This window comes from Pithys albifrons, chromosome Z, assembly GCF_047495875.1.
Source record: "Pithys albifrons albifrons isolate INPA30051 chromosome Z, PitAlb_v1, whole genome shotgun sequence".
Taxonomy (NCBI): domain Eukaryota; kingdom Metazoa; phylum Chordata; class Aves; order Passeriformes; family Thamnophilidae; genus Pithys; species Pithys albifrons.
The window spans coordinates 26,075,015-26,097,827 of NC_092497.1; the positions used below are offsets into that span (position 1 = coordinate 26,075,015).

Below are 22,813 nucleotides of genomic sequence, written 5' to 3' on the forward strand. Positions count from 1 at the left end.
TACATCAAAAGTTTTTATTTCTTTCAGTCAGATGTTAACTCCTTCCTCTCCCCTCTGAAACAAACTGTTAATTTTCTTTCCCAGCTAGCAGTGCATGGATGCATTAAGCATGAAGATATGGTTAGGTTTTCCTGTTGGTTTAAGCATGTCAACCTAAATCGCAGTACTTCTCTGGTTCACTATATCTGCAAAAGGACACCACATTGTGCTTTGCTGCATGACCATGCTCAGCAGTTCATTGGATTGATTCACAGAATGGTTTGGCTTGGAAGAGGCCTTAAAGACCATCTAGTTCCAACTTCCCTCCATGGGAAGAGACACTTTCTACTAGACTAGGTTGCTCAAAGGCCCATCCAACCTTGGCTTGAACATTTCCAGGGATGAGGCATCCAAAATTGCTCTGGGCATTCCAGTTCCTCACCAACCACATAGTAAATTTCTTCCTAAATCGAAATCTTCTGTCTTTCACTTTAAAGCCATTACCCCACATTTTACAGTTGCAGGTCCTGGTAAAAAGTCTCTGTCTTTCTTATCAACCCTCTTTAGGTACTGAAAGGCTGCAATGTGACCCCAGAGCCTTCTCCAGGCTAAACAACCCCAACTCTTTCAGCCTGTCCTCATAGGAGAGGTGCGATATATAAAAATGTAAAATAAACAGTTTCATTGTCTGAGATTAAAAATAATGTTAAGAAAATGAGTTTATAGATAATTCCAGAAATAATGACAAATAGAGGGGTAAAAAAGTCTGGAAAGATATTTTCCTTTTTTTTTTTTTTCAGAACTACTGGATCGACGGAATGATTCCATATGTAAGAATTTATTCAACCTAATAGAGCGTGCTGGTTTAAAGGTACACCATCGGGAGATATGAACCCTACTCAAGAGAGATTACAAGTCAGAGTTACAATTTACTAAAAGGTTACAATACAATGATATAGAGAAAAAATTGGTTTTAATCTACAATCAGCACAGTCTATTAGGTTGAAGAAATTCTTATACATGGAATCATTCCATCTATCCAGTAGTTCCAGATGTATAACTGAGCACCTTGGGGCATGAACAGAGTGGTGTTTGTTAGTTCCTGTGCTGAGCACCACGTGGTCTCCCTGAGTCTAAAGTAAAAGGAAAGGAAAACCTGTTGGTGCAGATGATGGTCGCAGACTGGTCAACAGTGGCAGTCACAGTCCTGTTGGGGTTCTGGTCCTCCTCTGGATCCAATGAGTGGTACCACAAGTCCCCAAAACACAAAGATTATATGTGCTCAGGTTCAGGTGGGAATGCCCAGCACCTCCCCCAGGGCAGCAGTTTTCAGTGGGTGATTTACTCTGTGAGTCATGGGATATTTTTGGAATCTTTGACAGCCCATTAGCAGACACGACCCCTCAGGCTGGGTGTGAAGGTGCTGATGACTTGCCAGAGGGGAGTTATCACATATTGGTGTGAAAACAAGGAAACACTCTCCTGTTTCCCAGGGTTCTCTAAAACCTAGCTTGTAGTCTGGAGGGGTCAGCTGGGCAGCTGCTGCAAATAGTCCATTGTTAACAGTTCATGAGAAATGATATAGAGGGTATAGAATACACAGCTTTGGTTACACCCACACAGTGATAAACTGGTCCCAGCTGCTGAACTAGGACATAGATATAATTCAAAATACTAAAATGGGATGTCATAAAACCTCCACAATAAGCTGAACTAATAATGCAAAGAATTTGCCTGAAAAAAAGTTTATTTGAAAAACACTCAACAACTATTATCCCCTTTTCATGAACCTATTTACATATACTATATATATATATGTATCTATATACATAAAACACATAGACTGAGTTTTAATTTGAGTTGTGCATTAGTATAATGAATCTGCAGAGCTATGTATCATATAACACCCTGGTTTAAAGTTTTGCATTTCTTGGATATAAGTCTTCTTTTTTGCCTGAAATTGTGTAAAAATTAAACATATAAACCACATTTTCTCAATGCATCGCTAGTAATTTCCTGTATACACTGTTATTTACATTAGTAGACAATGTAGCCCTTCTACTAGTGGTAGACATCAGCTGGCCACTGCTGTTAGAACTGTTAGGATCAAAAGTCTTTTTACAATTGAAGAGATTGAACAATTGTCTCTGATACTGAGAAGAAGCATAATAGTAAATAAAAGGGTCAATGCAACAGCTAACACTGCTGATGCAAACGCAGAGTAGATAGGCAAAGTAGAGATATTCTAAGCTGTTGTCATAAGAAAAATGGATATAATGAATTAATAGGAGGACATTTGTTGGTCCAAAGCAAACAACAAAAACAGAAAAAACAGCCACACATAAGAGCAAGGCCCGTGTCTTCTTATTTTGTTTTGCAACAATGGTAGAAGAACTAAGACATCGAATGATACACACATAACAGACAGTAGAAATTATAAATGGCACTATGAAAAACACAGAAGAGAAGATGGAGAAAAAGTGGAGGTAATAGCCATGAAGTTCAGATTCTCTTAGCACATCATGGCAAGTAGTTATATTTAACTTGGGTATTTCCATTGTTTGCTCTCTGATGAGAAAAGGTATAACCCCAGCTATTGCTACAAGCCATATGACAAGACAAATCAGCGAGGCACGTGTCAATGTACGCCACCCAAGAGACTGCATGGGATACACCACCGCTAAGAAGCGATCGAAGCTTATGCTCGTCATAAGCATTATTGAGCAGTACATGTTACAATAGAAGGCAGCAGTGATGAAACGGCACATCTGAGACCCAAAAACCCAGTCATTTCCCAGAAAGTGGTAAGAAATTTTAAAAGGAAGAATGCTTACGAACAGGACATCTGCAAGGGCCAAATTCAGCATGTATATTATGGCTGGCTTTTCAATTTTCATTTTTTTCAGAAACACAAGTATTGCTGTAATGTTCAGAGGGAGACTCAGCACAAGAACAAAGGTGTACACCGAAGGAACAAAACGCGTCAGCCACCAACTAGTGAGGTATCCTGCTGTGTGAACTGACACCATTTGTTGTTCATGTAGGAAAAATGCAGTCAGATTGATGGCTCCTGATCCAACTTCATTTTCAGGATCATCTTCAATAGGTATAAGGTCATTCTGTCCCCGTCCATTAACAAAAGAGAACGCTGCAAAACTTCTGAGATGTGGTATGCTGCTGTTATTTTGAAAGGCTGAAAAATAAGAAATATTACAGTTAATAGGCAAATATTTATATGGTATAGGGAAGTGAAAACAACTTTCAAAAAGGAAAGCTAAGATTACATTGGCAACACAAAATAATAAGGTTAATTTCAGATTCAAAGCATAAGCTGCCCACAGAGAAGCCTTTTTGGTTTAGCTCCTGCTGTAAATTTGGGTAAGATGTCCTCCTTTGTCTCCTATCTCTTAGCTTGGAAGCTGCTATTAGTACTGATTCTAGCTGTGCTTAAGGACCCAATCTAATATTTTCTTTCTTTGGGCTACTTTAACACAAACACAACAGTAAATTTGCCACTGTCTTTGCTAGACCCTTCACACATTTTGTAAGAAACAAGATGCTGGGATAAATACTAGTAATAATACACAAAATTCTGAAGTATTCATCACCAAAATAATAAAAGTTGTTAAAATATTTCTGTGCTCTGGAGACATCTTACTTAGCCCAAAGTCGCCCACCAAGACAAATGGAGAAGACTGCATGCAGTTTTCAATGTAGACATGGATCAACCTTTCCTGGTAACAGACAGGTAGCCGCAGATTGCACCTAAAACACTTCCACAGTTCTGCTTATCCTGTCCCACAGCATGCAGGACAGCACGTGTCTGGCGTACCCTTGGACATTTCTAAACCGAGTGCTCCCTCTACAGCAGGTTCTTCGGCGGCACAGTCTGGTGGCTGGGACCAAGTCAGGACAGGGTATCTCTGCCTTTTAAATGTAAGGAGTCAGGAATTTGGTGTGATAGTGTTAAATGTGTGGTACGGGTTTATTTATATACAAAAAAATCCCAAAACAATCCCAAGAACTATTTAGGCATTATTTCAGTAAAGCTGTTTCTGTGGATAATATTTTGTAAGACTGTCTGTTGTAGTTTGGGATTATTATGTAAATTCTCTCCCCTGCCACTTAACTGCCCAGGCCAGCGGTTAACAAAAGAAGCAGTTAACTGTGATTGCTGGGGTGGGGGCAGGTTTGTCTCTTTTGTTTTTTTTTTTTGGATATTCTCCTCAGTCTTGGCTCGGCGGAAGGGGGGAGTGGGGACTCCAAGGAGGCAGGCTGCCCTGCTGGTTACTGCTGGGGTTTTTTCCCTGGCTGTCTTGCCGCTGCCTACTTCGGACCACCTTTTTCCTGCCGTGCTGCTGCCTGCCTTGGATTTGCTGCTGGTTGCTCGTACCTTTTCTGCTTCTTGGACGGGGAACACAGGGGGAAGAGACTGAGTCCATCTGAAAGCCCACTGCTCGTCTGTTTCGCTGGAGAGGGACTGAAACTCACTCTGCAGCCAGCCGAGCTGTGACAAGGACACTTAAGTATAACCTTTTCTCCCGGAGGAAAACCTGCTGGGTTTTGTTGTTGTTTTTTTTTTTTCTCTCTTATGGTGTTGGGGAAGTGGGTTGCACTAGTCTGTTTACATATATATATATATATATAGCAGTTATCCTTCTTGTATTAAAATTCCTTTTCTTAAATTTGATAAAGAGTGGTGTGATTATTGTGGAGGAGGCCCCTCCCCTGCTTGTGGGTAAAACATTTTGGTTTTTCCCCTCAAACCAAGACATTTCTTGGCGCCCAACGTGGGGCTTGTAAACAAAGAAGGATAACTGCTATTTTGTGGCACCATGTGGGTCTTGAGTTTAGGGTTCATCAGGACCATCCTGTATAATATATTGGCTTTTTGTTTGTACAAATTCATGCCAAAAGGAGCGGCAGGTTTAAGTCTTATCAACAAATCAATGAGTAAAACTCAAATAGCCGCAATTATTATTGAGTTCTTACTCTGGATTTATGGTGCCATGAATTCGATGCCTTTGGATGTCATGTGGGTGGTGCTCTCCAGGCTGTTTTCCTGCCGCAACCTAAGCTGCTACCTCTGGGGATTCAGTGATAATAGTACGGACCCTTGGGAAGGAACAAAGGGGAATCTCTTCTCCCAACCCTTTGTCCATTCCCCATTCAAGTCTGCTACAACAGCTTTTGAGATGTTTAAATTCTCCCTGGATGCCAGAGATATCTTGCTCTTTATGGTTTTTCTGCAGGGTTGTATCCCTGCAGCTTACAGAATGTTTGAAGGTAGGGCCAGGGTTTTTCCAGAATGCATTCAGAAGCCTAGCCCAGTGAAGGGGGAAAAGCGAGAGAATAAAACCCCTGATGCCACAGTGAAGGGAGAAAAGGATGAGGCTAAACCAGGAGGACAGGCCAAGCCTATGGAAGTTGCCCCTATTCAGAAAAGGAAATATAAGACCAAATTAGACCATCCAGCAGACGATGAGGGGGCTGCTGCACCTCCACAGCAAGCAGACCCAGAGCCTGAGATCATCACTGAGTCATTGTCATTTGATAATCTCCGTAGTTTGCGGAAAGACATTGCTCGACACCCGGGTGAGCCCATCCTGACTTGGTTGATCCGAGTTTGGGACCTTATGGGTGAAACCTTACAACTGGATGGTGCTGAAGCCAGGTTTTTGGGGGCTCTGGCCCAGGACGTGGCTATTGAACAGGTGTTCGTGAGGGAATCAAAGCCCCTTTCACTCTGGGCACGACTTCTAACGAGTGTAAGAGAGAAGTTTGTTTATAGAGAAATCCTGCAGGAACATCATATTAGGAAGACTTGGAAGACGATGGAAGAAGGAATTTTACGTCTGAGGGAGATGGCAATGATGGACGTGCTTTTTGGAAGAGGTGGGCAAGCCAATAATGACCCTGACAAGGTCAGATGCACACCACATATGTGGTGGGACCTTTCACGCTCGGGGCCAGCTGAATACACCGATTTCCTGGCATCCATGTATAGGGAAGAGAACCATGAAACAGTGGGCGCAGTAGCAAATAAGCTCCGGATATATGAAAGCATGACCCACAGCCCAATGCAGGCCCGTATTTCTGCTGTAGAGACATTGGTTGAGAGTCTCAAGACGCTGCCTGCAGAGGTAAAAGCGATCAGAGAGGAAATTAGGGAAAGTCTCCAAGTGGCACCAGTGCGAATGAGAACCTCTGAAGTCAGAGCCAGACGCCCCCCAGCCAGAGGAAGTGGACAGACCTCACGAACTGAGATGTGGTACTTCCTGGCCAAACATGGAGAAGACATGGGACGGTGGGATGGGAAACCCACCCGTGCCCTTGCAGCCCGAGTACAAGAACTGAAGGAGAATGGAAGAAGGTCAGTGAGAGTAAGTGCAGTCCCAGTTTCCCACGGGCAAGAATCTGACCCACAGGAGGGCACCTCCCAGGTGTACTCATCGAGAAAAGGTTCTGACCGCTATGACCAGGATCAGTGTTAGAGGGGCCCTGCCTCTAGCCAGGTAGAGGCACGGGACAACCGTGTCTATTGGACTGTGTGGATTCGATGGCCTGGTACATCAGACCCACAAAAGTATAAGGCTTTGGTTGATACTGGCGCTCAATGCACATTAATGCCATCAGGACATGTGGGCTCAGAAACTATTTCTATTTCTGGGGTGACAGGGGGATCTCAAGAGTTGACTGTGCTAGAAGCTGAAGTGAGCTTGACAGGGAGAGATTGGCAGAAACACCCCATTGTGACTGGTCCAGCCGCCCCATGTATCCTGGGCATTGACTACCTCAGGAATGGATATTTTAAGGACCCAAAGGGGCATAGATGGGCTTTTGGAATAGCCACTGTACAGACAGAAGGGATTGAACAATTGAACTCATTGCCAGGTCTCTCAGAAAGTCCTTCTGCTGTTGGACTGTTGAAAGTTGAGGAACAGCAAGTGCCAATTGCCACCACGACAGTGCACCGTCGGCAATACCGAACGAACCGTGATGCTGTGATCCCCATCCATAAGATGATCCGTGAACTGGAGAGCCAAGGGGTGGTCAGCAAAACCCACTCACCCTTCAACAGCCCCATCTGGCCTGTGCATAAGTCTGATGGAGAATGGAGATTGACTGTGGACTATCGTGGCTTGAATGAAGTTACCCCACCGCTGAGTGCCGCTGTGCCGGACATGCTGGAGCTCCAGTATGAACTGGAGTCCAGGGCAGCAAAGTGGTATGCCACTATTGACATTGCTAATGCGTTCTTCTCCATTCCTCTGGCACCAGAGTGCAGGCCACAGTTTGCTTTTACCTGGAGGGGGGTGCAGTACACCTGGAACCGACTACCCCAGGGGTGGAAACACAGTCCCACCATCTGTCATGGACTGATCCAGACTGCACTGGAGAAGGGTGAGGCTCCAGAACACCTGCAATACATTGATGACATCATTGTGTGGGGGGACACAGCAGAAGAGGTTTTTCAGAAAGGAGAGAAAATCATCCAGATCCTTTTGGGAGCTGGCTTTGCCATCAAACGGAGTAAGGTTAAGGGACCAGCCCAAGAGATCCAGTTCCTGGGAGTGAAGTGGCAGGATGGACGCCGTCAGATTCCAACAGAAGTCATCAATAAGATCACAGCAATGTCTCCACCCACCAGCAAAAAGGAAACACAAGCCTTCCTGGGTGCCATAGGGTTCTGGAGGATGCATATCCCAGCATACAGTCAGATCGTAAGCCCTCTCTACTTGGTAACCCGTAAGAAGAATGATTTCCACTGGGGCCCTGAGCAGCAACAAGCCTTTGACCAGATTAAGCATGAGATTGCTCAGGCTGTAGCCCTTGGACCAGTCAGGACAGGACCAGACATACAGAACATGCTCTACTCCGCTGCCGGGAATAATGGCCTGTCTTGGAGCCTTTGGCAGAAGGTGCCTGGTGAGACTCGAGGCCGACCACTTGGATTCTGGAGCCGAGGCTACAGAGGATCTGAAGCCAACTATACCCCCACAGAGAAAGAGATCCTAGCCGCCTATGAAGGAGTTCAAGCCGCCTCAGAGGTGATTGGCACAGAAGCACAGCTGTTTCTGGCACCTCGACTACCAGTGCTGAAGTGGATGTTGTCAGGACAGGCTGCCTCTACACACCACGCCACTGATGCTACCTGGAGCAAGTGGATTGCCCTGATTACGCAGCGCGCCCGTATAGGAAAATCAAATCGCCCTGGGATCCTGGAAATCATCACAAACTGGCCTGAAGGTGAAAATTTTGGTCTAGCAGATGAAGAGGAAGAGCAGGTGACACGTGCGGAAGAAGCTCCACCATACAATCAATTGCCAAAAGAGGAAATACGCTACGCCCTCTTCACCGATGGCTCCTGTCGCATTGTAGGGACTAATCGCAAATGGAAAGCAGCTGTATGGAGTCCCACACGACAAGTTGCAGAAGCTACTGAAGGAGAAGGTGGGTCGAGTCAGTTTGCAGAGCTTAAAGCCGTGCAGTTGGCCCTGGACATTGCTGAACGAGAGAAATGGCCAAAGCTTTACCTCTACACCGACTCATGGATGGTGGCCAATGCTCTCTGGGGATGGTTAGACCGATGGAAGAAAACCAATTGGAAACGCAGAGGGAAACCCATCTGGGCTGCCGATATATGGCAAGATATTGCCACCCGAGTAGAGAAGCTGATTGTGAGAGTCCGCCACGTAGACGCACACGTGCCCAAAAATCGGGCCAATGAGGAACATCTCAACAACCAACAGGCAGACCGAGCTGCGCAAGTGAAAGTATCACAGACAGATCTGGACTGGCAGCACAAGGGAGAGCTGTTCTTGGCTCGATGGGCCCATGATGCCTCGGGCCATCAGGGCAGAGATGCCACTTATAAATGGGCACGAGACCGAGGGGTGGATTTAACCATGGACATTATCTCTCAGGTTATCCACGACTGCGAGACATGTGCTGCCATTAAGCAGGCTAAGAGAGTGAAGCCCCTGTGGTATGGTGGGCGCTGGGATAAGTATAAGTACGGGGAGGCCTGGCAGGTTGACTACATCACACTGCCACAGACCCGCCAAGGCAAGCGCTATGTGCTCACCATGGTGGAAGCAACCACAGGGTGGCTGGAGACACACCCAGTGCCTCACGCCACTGCTCGGAACACCATCCTAGGCCTAGAAAAACAAGTGCTGTGGCGACATGGCACCCCAGAACGAATTGAGTCAGATAATGGAACTCATTTCAAAAACAGCTTAGTTGCTACCTGGGCGAGAGAACATGGCATTGAGTGGGTGTATCATATCCCCTACCATGCACCAGCTGCCGGGAAAGTTGAGCGGTGTAATGGACTGTTGAAAACCACTTTGAAGGCGTTGGGTGGAGGGACTTTCAAACACTGGGATCAACACTTAGCAAAGGCTACATGGCTAGTCAACACTAGAGGCTCTGTCAATCGAGCCGGCCCTGCCCAATCAGAACCCCTTCACACTGTAGATGGAGACAAAGTCCCTGTAATACACCTGAGAGGTATGCTAGGGAAAACAGTCTGGATCAACCCTGCCTCAGGCAAAGGCAAACCCATTCGTGGGGTTGTCTTTGCTCAAGGATCTGGTTCCACCTGGTGGGTGATGCAGGAAGATGGAGAGACACGATGTATACCTCAAGGGGAACTTATCTCTGGGTAAACGACTCATATTACTGTATTTGTAAACACTTAATTATTTGAAAGAAAATTTAAGTTTAATGTAGAGTATCGGCATGGAAGAGAATTTAGGGGTGGATAATGTTGTAGTTTGGGATTATTATGTAAATTCTCTCCCCTGCCACTTAACTGCCCAGGCCAGCGGTTAACAAAAGAAGCAGTTAACTGTGATCGCTGGGGTGGGGGCAGGTTTGTCTCTTTTGGTTTTTTTTTTTGGATATTCTCCTCAGTCTTGGCTCGGCGGAAGGGGGGAGTGGGGACTCCAAGGAGGCAGGCTGCCCTGCTGGTTACTGCTGGGGTTTTTTCCCTGGCTGTCTTGCCGCTGCCTACTTCGGACCACCTTTTTCCTGCCGTGCTGCTGCCTGCCTTGGATTTGCTGCTGGTTGCTCGTACCTTTTCTGCTTCTTGGACGGGGAACACAGGGGGAAGAGACTGAGTCCATCTGAAAGCCCACTGCTCGTCTGTTTCGCTGGAGAGGGACTGAAACTCACTCTGCAGCCAGCCGAGCTGTGACAAGGACACTTAAGTATAACCTTTTCTCCCGGAGGAAAACCTGATGGGTTTTGTTGTTGTTTTTTTTTTTTCTCTCTTATGGTGTTGGGGAAGTGGGTTGCACTAGTCTGTTTACATATATATATATATATATATATAGCAGTTATCCTTCTTGTATTAAAATTCCTTTTCTTAAATTTGATAAAGAGTGGTGTGATTATTGTGGAGGAGGCCCCTCCCCTGCTTGTGGGTAAAACATTTTGGTTTTTCCCCTCAAACCGAGACACTGTCATTTTCAGCTTTGGCATAATCTACTTAGGCATAGGACAATTCAAGCATATTATTGGGACAGATGTGAGAAAATGACTAGTACTAAAATAATTCATCATCTTAGCTGTGCAACTGATCCTTTGTTATCTTAGACAATTAAAATAAAAATGAGGGTCTGTTAGTTCTGATCTGTGAGCTTAAAGTACATGATTCACCTGTTTAAGACATTGCCAGTTAGAAGCAACTATTTGTTCTACCGTAATTCCAACCATTTTTTAAATGCAGATGAGAACAAAAGCACCTGAAGGAGGCAGATGGCAAAGAGAGGAATGGCTGCAGCTTGAAGCAGGCAATTACCTCCCTTTGTGAGAAGGCTGTTCAAGAGTCCTGCCCAGAATGAATTTTAGTGAAATTCAGACTTGAATGTGGGGTGAGATCAGAGGAGTGGTAGGGACATTTGGTGATCTTTTTTAAAGCTGGTGTGCTTTATGTACCACACTGTGTCACAGCAGCATTCTGGGGGCAGAAGAGACAAAAGAAGGTAAGTGTTTCAGATAACGGTTTTCATATGCAAAGTAACTAGAATGTAACCTCTGTCAGTTAGAAAAAAACGATGCTTGGATGAGAATTTCAGCCTGGCAGCCTGCTGCATAGATAGCAATTGGATTGGTTTAGTTTGAAACAGAAACATACAGAAGTATGTGAGATTCAGTGTTTGCACAGAAATGCACTAAACACATTTATAGGGTTAATTCTGCTGTTTTAAAGAGAACACTGAAAATAGGGAAAACTATAGATCCTTAATCTTTAACCTTAAAGTTTAGTCCAAACACGTGCATGGTGCAAAGAGTCAGCTTCCAGCTCAGCAGTTCAAGTGTAGGACAAGTTCTATTTGACATCTCTTAACTTCAGCCTGTGGCTGACATCAAAGAGTTAGGAAATTTTCTGGACTTAATAATCACTGCAACAGAAATACGTCACAACTGACACCATTGGTCTTTATCTTTTTTTTTCAGAAGATTATAACTAGACTTGAATGAAAAAGCCTCAAACTTCTTATGCCCAGAAGCTTGTCTCCACTGTAAAGACATCAGTAAATGTGATGAAAAATCTTGAACAGTACCTATTGTATCTCCAGAAAATTTCATACAGATAATGATAAACCTAGTTCCCCAGAGGTCTACGTGTCCTTCTTGCTTTCTCCACCATTGAAAAACAGTGTGGGAAACCAAATGAAGATATGACATGGTTTTCTGGGAGGAAGGCATGTTTTTGGGAACACAAACATAAACAGACTCGATGAGAGGGAGGAACTGTGCCAGGAGTTAGGAACTGTATTAGATTACCTAAACTGCCTAGCTTACTTCTTCATGGTGTGCTAACTGAGGCACAAGCACCTCCCTCATCCCAGCATCCCCGACCTTTGAAGGACCTGAGCCAGCAGTGCTGCAGTGTCACACTTTTGAGAACTAACAAGAAAACCAGTCAGAGCCACTAATTCTTAATGACTGAAGTTAAATCACTTACTGCGGAAGCCCTTGGTGGTAACCTGACCAATTTTTTGTCAGTATCTCCTAACTTAGAACAGTAGGAAAATATGCTACAGGAAACAAAGTTATGATTGGGCCAGGTGACTTAGCTATTGCTTACAGTTAATTGAACACTGCTAATAATTTTAATTATATCCTGAATTCTTGGAACAATCTGATTTACAACTTTCTTAGATGAGAGGATTTAGAGTCTGTATTACTTAATTAAAAAAAAATTCTAAACACAGAATCCTATTACAATAAATTAGAACAAAAATTTTACAATAATTTAAATTCAGTTAAAAGTCTCTGGAATAATACTCTAACTTGCTGAAAGTTACCTGTTCTTTGCAGAAGCAAAAAATTTCTAAGTTCAGGGTTGAATTCAACCTTCATGCTGTCAATAACACTTCCATGCTGTCCCCTGTACTCATTCATGTCCCCATCTTGAACTTATATGACAAGAGGTACAGTTTGAAAGCCAGCTCTATGGAAAAATGCAGTGAGACTTCAAACTTGCTATTTTTGAGTCACTTGATTGAGAGAATTGTGATTTAAACTTTCTTGATGAAATTAATTTTTATTTAAAACCTCAATAGCCACATATTATTTTTTTCTGTAGAAAGTTGCTTGTATGTTTGAACGACACAGTATCTTTATAATTCTAGAAAAAACAATACTGCACTCCATACTTTCTGAAACAGAAGACAGTTACTGCCCTGAGGTTTTGTATTCCTTTTGTGTCAGTGTTTATTTGAAAAAGCCTACACTAAGAGATTTATACACAGAAGGGAAGAGGAGGAAATGATGTCACATTATTTCAGACGATCTTCATGAACCTTAACAATAAACAAAAAGGTCAGTAATGGGAACCAGGCATTACCTTTAAGCTGGGTTAGTACAAGACAGCCAATACAGCAGCTCTACAGAAAAGGTCTTGTGACTACTCTTAGATAGCGACAGCTGTACCAGATCTGTGAAATGGTTCCTTCTAGCTGTTTTCAAGTTATAGGTATCATTTGTCTAAAACATATTTCGCTATAGCTTAGAGTGGTTTTTAATAATCTAAATCATCTCCTAGGAAAAGAGAGGTACAGCTTGTATAATCATAATAAATATTCAAAGGGTCATCTTATTTTTCTAGGCTGTCATCTGGTCCTTTTGGAAGAAGTTAAGCATGGTGGATTTCTATTTTGACTAATAGTATTCTCATTGCTGATATGAGAGTTAACAGCTCTATCAAAATACCTGTAAAATTTAGATAGGTATGAAAGAATGGGACTAATAAACTATTAACAAAGAAACAGCAGGTTAAAGCACTGAGGGTTTATGCTTGTGGTGTGTAGTAAGGACACTGAACACAGAGAGTCTTTTTCTTTTTTTTTGCTTACAATAAGGACTTCAAAAGGCAAAAATTGCATAGAATGAGTATGACACTCAACTTGCCCAAAGTTTTCTTTTATTGCCTGTGGTTTTGCACCAATTCTCCACTGCGGACATGGAGAAATTACACAGAAAGCTCACTAAATTTGGGATTGTCTAATTTTAATGATCTATATTGTGTTAATTTCCATACATTTACATACATACTGGTCATCTCACAATCAGGATATACATGCTCTGCATACCCGGAAAGCCACTGCTATATTTTTTTTATACAGAGCTATTTTATAATTTCTTTTCATGTCTGCTTTCATGTGCAAGGGGCTACTGGGCATGCTGCTCTGTGAAAGGAGAATCAGAGAGCAAAAAATACAACAGCTTCAACTAATCTTAAAAAGCACTCTTGAGCTCCACAAGAAAATTTAAAAATATTTCTGTAGACCCAGAAATCTGGACAGGATGTTACAAAACAGCAGCATTCATATCCCAAGGGATATCTCTGTGAGTGGAAGACTAAAGAATAGGCTCCTATACAAGCCAATTAAATATGTTTCCTAAGTGGTGCTTGACATGAATTAATACCGATTTCTGGACATTATTGGTGTCAGCTGCACCCACACTGCTGGCTTATCTCCCCTTTGTATAACCCGCAGTGATAAGCATCTAGAATATAAATTACTCAGTAGCCCATAAACTAGGCACTTGAAGGCAGACTGTGACGTGCATGCCAGATGCGTTAATAAACAAGACACAACCTTATAGGACAGATGACAGTTCTTTGCTTTTATGAAAATAAACTCTGAATTATTTTTAAGAAAATCTTCAATAGTCCACATCTCCATTAATAGAGAATTTATTATTGTATTATAGATTGATGCAGTAATAATTAGAACATATCTTCCTGAAGTATTGTATTCCTGCAACTGAATGTCTACTCCTTTTTTCTTTCCTTTCTCTCTCTCTTTATCTACATGTGCTGGCTTCGAGCAATGATAACATCTCTCTATCTAGCTGTCAGTGTCCCATTGCTGAGAATCATAGAATAGAATCATAGAATCGATTGGGTTGAAAAGACCTCCGAGATCATCGAGTCCAACCCCTGGTCCAACTCCAGTCCATTTACTAGATCATGGCACTCAGTGCCATGTCCAATCTGCACTGAAAAATCTCTAGGGATGGTGAATCCACCACCTCTCTGGGCAGCCCATTCCAATGCCTGATTACTCTCTCTGGAAAGAATTTTTTTCTGATATCCAACTTAAATTTCCCCTGGTAGAGCTTAAGCCCATGCCCCCTTGTCCTATTGCTGAGTGTCTGGGAGAAGAGACCAGCCCCCACCTAGCTAGAACTTCCCTTCAAGTAGTTATAGACAGTGATGAGGTCACCTCTGAGCCTCCTCTTCTCCAGGCTAAACAACCCCAGCTCCCTCAGCCTCTTCCCATAGGGCTTGTGCTCCAGTCCCTTCACCAGCCTTGTTGCTCTTCTCTGGACTCGCTCCAGCACCTCAATATCCTTTCTGAACTGAGGGGCCCAAAACTGAACACAGTACTCAAGGTGTGGCCTCACCAACGCAGAGTACAGGGGAAGGATCACTTCCCTGGTCCTGCTGGCCACGCTATTTTTGATACAGGACAGGATCCCATTGGCCTTCTTGGCCACCTGGAAACACTGTTGGCTCATGTTGAGCTTCCTGTCAATTAGTACTCCAAGGTCCCTTTCTGCCTGGCTGCTCTCCAGCCACTCTGTGCCCAGCCTGTGGCGCTGCAGGGGGTTGTTGTGTCCAAAGTGCAGGACCCGGCACTTGGCCTTACTGAACTTCATCCCATTGGAATCAGCCCATCTCTCAAGTCTATCCAGATCCCTCTGCAGAGCCCTCCTGCCTTCCAGCAGTTCAACACTCCCTCCCAGCTTGGTGTCATCAGCAAATTTGCTGATGATGGACTCAATCCCCTCATCTAAATCATCAATAAAGATGTTAAACAGGACTGGACCCAACACAGACCCTGGGGAACACCACTAGTGACCGGCCGCCAGCTGGATGCAGCTCCATTCACCAGCACTCTCTGGGCCCGGCCCTCCAGCCAGCTCCTAATCCAGGAGAGGGTACACTTGTCCAAGCCATGGGCTACCAGCTTTTCCAGGAGTATATTATGGGAGACAGTGTCAAAGGCCTTGCTGAAGTCCAGATAGACCACATCCACAGCCTTCCCCTCATCCACCAGGTGGGTCACCTGATCATAAAAGGAGATCAGGTTAGTCAGACAGGACCTGCCCCCTCCTAAACCCATGCTGGCTGGGTCTAATCCCTTGTCCACCCTGAAGGTGCTGTGAGATTGCACTCAGGATGAACTGCTCCATAACCCTGCCAGGCACGGAGGTCAGGCTGACAGGGCTGTAGTTGCCAGGGTCCTGCTTGCAGCCCTTTATGTGGATTGGGGTGACATTGGCCAACCTCCAATCATCTGGGACCTCCCCAGAGAGCCAGGACTGTTGGAAGATGATGGAGAGCGGTTTGGCAAGCTCCTCTGCCAGCTCCCTCATCACCCTGGGATGGATCCTGTCTGGTCCCATAGACTTGTTAGGATCCAGCTGGCTCAGTAAGTCACTAACTATATCCTCCTGGAATACAGGAAGGCTATTCAGCTCCCTCTCTCTGTCTACCAGCTCCAGAGGTCAGTTGTCTTGAGGGCCACCTGTCTTACTGGTGAAAACTGAGGCAAAGTAGGTGTTAAGTACCTCAGCCTTCTTCTCATCTTCCTAACTATATTTCTCTCCAAGTCCAACAGAGAATGGAGGTTTTCCTTGCCCCTCCTTTTGTTATTAATGTATTTATATTTGGGACAGTGGGGAAATCATATTACAATGAGAGCGACAACATGGAGAGCAGAAGACATATTCAGATGGTTAGGCTTTATGAGTTCTGTTGTGCATGAAGTAACTTGTTTTGAATTTTTCTTTTTGTAATGATGCAATACAGTAGGCATTTTCAATCATTTCCAAAGGAAGTAGAAAACAAGTACTGTAATTCAGAGCGCTCTTTATGAAAACTGTTACTGTAAAAGGCAGGAAAACAAGTTTGAGTGTCTCCACAAACTCAAAGAACTCTTTTCTCTAGCATTACCATATATAGTTTGCCTTTTACACCAATGCTGCCTTTTTTTAAAGGCCATTTTCCTTAGATTCCCATATGAACATGATTGTGATCTCTTCATTACCACTTATCTTTTTGACAGAAAGTTTTTTAGCAAAAATTATTTGTCATTTTTGATACTTCCCTCTCAGCATAATTACAAACACTGGGTCTGTCCCTTTTCAGTCTTCAGTTCAGTAGTCAAAGTATGCCACATTTTGAAATTTCCCCTTAGTTGTTCATCTAACCAGCCCTTTTCTGAACATAGGACTTGAACAGAGGATTCACAGCAGGCATTTCATGGGACAAGGTTATTTGTACAGCAGAACTATCATCACTAGCTGATTGAAAGAAATGTTAGACTGGATTTCACAGAAAAAAACCCCCGCTGCTAAACTCTTAATGTGTGACCCTTTGTGCTGCTGTACCTCTACAATAAACGGGGAGGGTTATGGGCATACACGTCTCCTGCCCTCCTTCCCTCGGCATCTGCATTGTCTAACAAGCTCCGAGATGGATGGATCCGGGGTGTCCCCAGCTAGGACACTGATGTTGCTATTAAGAGTGATTTCTAACTGTATAATCATGAAGGTCATCTGCTTGCCGTAGATATTCTGAAATGTTTTGTGCTGGCAGATCATCCGAAGTTTGTGCTCCCTACAAATTCAGCTGGCACTCCATCTTCTGAAGTTGTTAATGAAAGGCAATGACAGTTTTTGAAGGCAGTCCGACATCACGTCTCGCCAGCCAGGTCACCTCTTTATATCATCACCTGCTATGGTCTAGCTGCCTCCTTAGCTAAGGCGAAACTCCAAACCATCCTTCCCCTCGCCGGTGCCACGGAAACAAAGCCAGAGCCGCGCTTCACAACGCCCAAGAAAACGCGACCCTAGCTAGCATTAAGACTCCTCCGCGGGCGGCCCGTGCCCCGGCACACGATCCGAGGCACTTTTTTGTTTATTTCTTCCGCTCCCCCCCGGAGCCCCACCTGGCGGGGCCCTCCCGCCCAGCCTCTCCGAGCCCCGCGGCGACTCACCGGCGGCTCCGGCGGGCGGCGAGCGCGGGCAGCAGAGCAGCGCCAGGGCGCACAGCAGCGCCCGGGGCCCCATGGCCGGAGCTCGCTCCTTCCGTCCGTCCGTCCGTCTCCGTCCGTGCGACCAGCGCGGTGGACGCGAGAGCAGGGGCCGAAGGGCTGTGGATGGCGAGGGGCCGCCCCGGGGCCTCTCTGCCGCGCCGCCCCGGTGCGGGCGGGGGAGCCGCGGCCCCGCGGGGTTGGGCAGGGCAAGACAGGGCAGCGCACACGGCCCCCCTGCACCCCCGCCCGGCCGCCAGACGGGAAGCGGTCCTGGGCTCGGGCGAGCTGAGGGGTCAGGAGGTGGGGAACAAAGGGTTGTGCTCAAGGAATTACTGTAAGCTACGTTTGCCAAATCTGTGCAGGCCAAATGCCTCACAGGAGCAGTTCCAAAGCCAGCTCAAACGCTTTGTTACTTCCCAAAAGCCCCTTAATACTCTGCTTTGCATAAACGAGATGATGCCAAAGCTTGCATGTATTGCATGGGTTCAGTAAACAGGCTGCTCTACCAACAGAGGACAAACCAAAAGTGATTCATTGCTCTGCTCTGCAGATCTATGTGCTACTCCAAGATCCTCAAGAAAGTGGTCCCACTCCCGAATCCAGTGGCATGTGCCATGGACAAGAGTTGGAAAGCTTGTGCTGTGCTCCAGGGATGCTCATGAGTTGAACTGAAACCTACATGAAAGCTGTATAGGAAGATATTTTCATAACTATGCAGCTATTATTTAGGCTTTTCCCTGTCTAAATACTCCACTGGTGTATTTATTAGCCTTGTATTTATTAGTCTTATAAGATCAGAAGCTGTACAAGTGGACACTGGTTTGCTAGGATATACTGTCCCATCCTCTATGTATCCCTCTGTTTACAGCAATACAGACTGAAAAAGGAGGGGAAAACTCAGTTTAGAAATTGCTGATATGTTGGAGTGCCTCTATCACTGCAGAAGCTCTGACTTTTGCTTTCAGTTGAGAATAAAAACGTGGAAAACAAGTACCTGCTGGTCGCGAGCACTGTTTCCCATTAAGTTCTGTGTCTCTGGTGTTCCTCTCACAGTCCTACCACTTGCTAAGTTGTAGTACTGTTGAAGCTGACTTCAATTTGTGTAGAGCAAGTAATAAATACAAGTTTTGGACCTGGCCAGCCTTTCCACAGCTCTATCATCCCAAACACACTAGGGAACCCACAAGAAATGCCTTTTACTTAATCATGAATTATTCCTCTATTTAGAAAAAACCTTAATCAGAAGTAATTATTTCATCTGTTTGGGAAGAGAAAGTGAAGCTGTTCTTGTTAATTTCTGTAGTCTCACAGCTCTATAAACAACCAAAGGTAACTCTTAGAAGTTTCTAAACCCAAAATAGAAGTAAATATCAACCTTCCTTAAAATAAACAGATATTTGTAAATATCATACCAAACCTCAAAAAGCATACATTGACAGCATTTGTTTTTCTTATATTTCAAGAAGCCTTAACCAGTGTGTGCTAGCGCTTAAGGGATAAATTAATTTACAGAGTTTGTGAAAGATATGAAGGGAAACAGACTGAACTTACAGGGGGTACTTTAGCTGCAGATGTAAGAAACAGTCATGATCTTTCTAAACTCATGTTTATAGGGAGTGAATACAAAGGCCCATGTTCATTAAATTTCCTGTCTGGACATGGAAGCCAAATTTAAGTTAATTTTTGTACCCTGCAGACTTTGGAAATCAACTTGCTCCTTCCTGTCAAGATTAACTGATTGTAATAGAGACGAAGTGTTCATGACTTCTAAAGCTTTCATTTTTAATTCTACTTCTTGCACCTTTTTCAGAGCTTTGGTTTTTTTGTAGGAGTACATTACAGAACAAAACTTCATTCTTGTTAAACACATTGAGTCTATTAAAAAAGACTGCAGCTATCCAGTGAGGTTGCTACATCACTATGGTTTGTGGAAGGAGGTATCTTCTTGCTGCTCAAGACGCAGATTACCCTGGTGCATGTCAGAGTTACGTAGTTACTGCTGAAAGAGGATGAGGTTATAATCTATCTCAGAGGGGAAATCAGTCATCCAGGAGAGTTGTCTATCTAGTTATGAACTTCTTGAAATCATGTTTAACTGTCAATGTTTGGATTTTCTGTTAGAGGAAAGGTGGAGGTTTTGTTCCTGTATTCTTCAAACAAAAAAAGAAAAGACATTTAAAGAAGGTTAGCAGATAAGTGCAGTGAAATAGAACAAAGCTATTGCTTGTGATAGTGTTTCTGTCTGCTTGGCCAAGAAGAAGGATGTTGTTTTGCAATTTCTTTAATAGTTCTGGAGATTCAGAGTCCCACGAAGATATAGAAATTCCAAAATAAATTAGAGTAGCTGCCAAGCACTCTTAGCCAACTCCAAAGATGCTTCATAGAAAAATGCAAACCAGCTAAAAATGCTAACAGACTAAGACTATAGTCTATTATAATCTCTTTTCACTACCACCAGTTAAGGAGGACAAAGTTGAGAGATGGGTAAATTGCCCGAGGAAAGATGTATTTTCTCCTATAATTACAACTGATGCATAAGCCCTATTCAGCTGTACTAGCTTTTTTCTCAGATTTTGAATCAGCAATGCAAGTCTTTCCACACCACCATTTCATGAATGAGACTGGTTTTTGCAAGTCCTATATAATGCTGAAGTTCCTACATTGCTGCTTACAGAAGCCTCCAAAAAGCCTTTCTTTTTTGTTGTGTTTAGTAGTTGTCAGCACCATTGGGTGAACTCAGAATCAATTTGCTCATTTATGTGGTACTTTCTACTACCATCAATCTTATATTTAGGTAGGAATCATTGTGGTCAGTCCTGTTTAGCAGACTTCATTATTTGTTCAGTGACAAGGCCCTAAATTGAATTAGTTAATTAAGGAAAAAAGCTTATAAAGGAGTTAAAAGAAATTAAATGGAAATTACTCTTTGATGTGCACTAGGAAGAACAAGCCCAAGAAAGGATTGGAAAAGGTGAGTGTTAGCACACAGATTGTACCATTCATACATGTCATTACCTTGGGCACCAAATAAGGTTTTCAGAGCTTTTCTGCACCAGGAAAAAAGTGAGGAACATGCTGTTTGCCTTTGAACTAGGCAGGCACTAGATGTGTCAAGTGTATTACACAGAATTACATATCCAAGAGTGACTTACTCCCACAGAGGGCTACGGAGTCTAGCATGTCTCACCATCAGAATTCCACATTTTGTTCACATAGTCTTAGGATCAACATTATACCTGTGCAGACTTATGTGCTCAGCTAGAGTTGACCTATTAGTCAAGTCTGTTGCAAATAAAAAGGAAACAAAAGATTGTGAGTTTAATTCATATTCAAGTACAATTTACCTCTCCCCTTCAAAAGTAAAGCCCTGCTTTCACCGTGCTGTCCAGCTATGTTAAGTGAATCACGTTATCAATACTGCAGCATTTGGCATATTAAAATTGCTTATACATAACTAGCTAGAAGGAAAATATAAGCATGTAGGAGCTTTTTATATTTTAATTAGGGTTATTAGCTGTTATTATGCCTTGCATAAATTAATATCTCCAGTAAGTGTAATAATTTTTTCAGTGTGTATAATACCACAGGTCTGTGAATTTATAATCTGTATATCAGCCGATGACTTTATACTGTTTTATTTCCTCACCAGAGTTAACACTTATTTCATATTTGCTTTTACCATTCATCCCAGGATGCCTCACGGTCTTTGAAACCCTTCTCACAAGAAAAGTGAGAGTAAGAAATGTTTTCTGTTGTTTTATTGATTTGTCACATTACCCACAGTACACACTTTTGCTCTGTAGGTTTAAGTGCTAGTTCTTCAGCAAAATCATCAGCATGTTCAATGGCATAAAGGCCATGAAGTCTTCACTGCTGAGCAGCCTTCCCAAAGTGTACTGAGTGCAGTCAGGCTTAATTAGATGCAATTTTATGAAAGAACTGAAAGAAGTTCTTTCAACTACCATTTGGATTGCTGCTTTAATAATTGCTTTAAATGAAATTAAGGGACCAAGGCAGTTTAATTAGGTAATGTTTATTTTACATAGAAGAATCTCCAAAGAATATTTAAAAACCACAATCTAAATAATGATTTTATTCCATTTATTTTCTTACAAAAAAAAAAAAAAAAACAAAACCAAAAGACAGACAGGCACAATTTACGTATTCAAATACTTCAAACTGAACAACTGTTCGCTATTCAGATTTCCCCAATACCACTCCAAAGGCTGTGAAAGTAGAAAATGTCATTTTGCATGAGGCAGTAGTGCATTTAGTAGGAATGAATCACAAAATACATTTTTGTGAAGTAAGTCGTTATTGTCGCTTTATAATTACCTATGAAAATTTTTGAATTGCACTATAAGTTTGCTTTGCATTTGACAACCTTCACAAAATAGGCTTAGTATATAACTAAATATTTGCTCAAACTATCCCTTAGAAGCAAATTAGGTTTTCTTTTGGTAAATACTTAAAGTCTAGTATGAACTATATGATATATCTGAGGTAATTTTAAAATGTTTCAATAGGAAGAGGTTTATATATTCAACTAAATTCAATATCTGCCTACCTTAAAATCCATGCAATGAAAGATGTGTGTCCTAAACAATGTTTTGATTTGAAAGTACCGACACCAAAGAAATCTGGAACTGTTTAAATTAATTGATTTCCTGGTTTTCTGTTCATTGTCAATGCTGAAAAGGCACCGCATACATTTTTCTGAACATTTGGTGTTTTAAGGGTTTTTTGAAGTTAAAAATGATCCAATGACAAACTTCAAATAAATGTTTATAAGAAAAAAAAATACTGAATAGACTCCCCACTGATTGATGAAGTCCGTATCTGAAAATGCTCATTTTCCATAGAACTTCTTATTCAACAAGAATATGAGCAAATTCACGTTCACTTTCGCTTTATCAAACATTTTCATTACAGCCACACCTTCGTACTGCATCTGAAGTAAATCCTGAAATGAGAAATAAAATCATTCATTTCTGCTCTGAATCCATACGTTAATTCTCTTATATAATAAAAATCTCCCACTCTAGGTCATTTATAACAGTTGCAAGCAACTATTGGATATGTGTATAAAACATCTGTCCTCTAGATCCCAAATTGCAGACTGTCAGTAACAGCAAACCAGAAGTACTGTTTTGTCTGGACTTCTGTTTTCTTTTGGTATTTCCTGCTTCCCACTGAATTAATGTGACATTTGGTTTCATGCAGTTTCCTCAATATAAGCATATAAACATTAACTCAACTCCATG

General features: G+C 43.0%; 2 protein-coding genes across 7 annotated transcripts in view; both read right to left on the bottom strand.

Moving 5' to 3' along the window:
- Positions 1-704: 704 nt before the first annotated feature.
- On the bottom strand, positions 705-17,769 carry F2R (coagulation factor II thrombin receptor). Of its 2 annotated transcripts, none has more exons than XM_071580453.1 (2): positions 17,511-17,769; positions 705-3,172 (listed from the first exon to the last, which is right to left on the bottom strand). In XM_071580453.1, the coding sequence occupies exons 1-2, from the start codon at positions 17,581-17,583 to the stop codon at positions 1,974-1,976; spliced, it is 1,272 nt and encodes a 423-aa protein (XP_071436554.1). In that variant the 5' UTR covers positions 17,584-17,769; the 3' UTR covers positions 705-1,973. The 2 variants fall into 2 exon arrangements, with proteins under 2 accessions (XP_071436554.1, XP_071436555.1); XM_071580454.1 differs by lacking the exon at positions 17,511-17,769 and adding an exon at positions 4,373-4,384.
- Positions 17,770-21,562: 3,793 nt separating this feature from the next.
- Positions 21,563-22,813, bottom strand: part of IQGAP2 (IQ motif containing GTPase activating protein 2) — a 130,866-nt gene continuing 129,615 nt past the window's right edge. For all 5 annotated transcript variants that reach the window (XM_071581414.1, XM_071581412.1, XM_071581413.1 and 2 more), the window contains one exon: positions 21,563-22,512. In XM_071581414.1, coding sequence (XP_071437515.1) covers positions 22,399-22,512 — 114 coding nt within the window. In that variant the 3' untranslated portion in view covers positions 21,563-22,398. The remainder of the gene's footprint in view (positions 22,513-22,813) is intronic.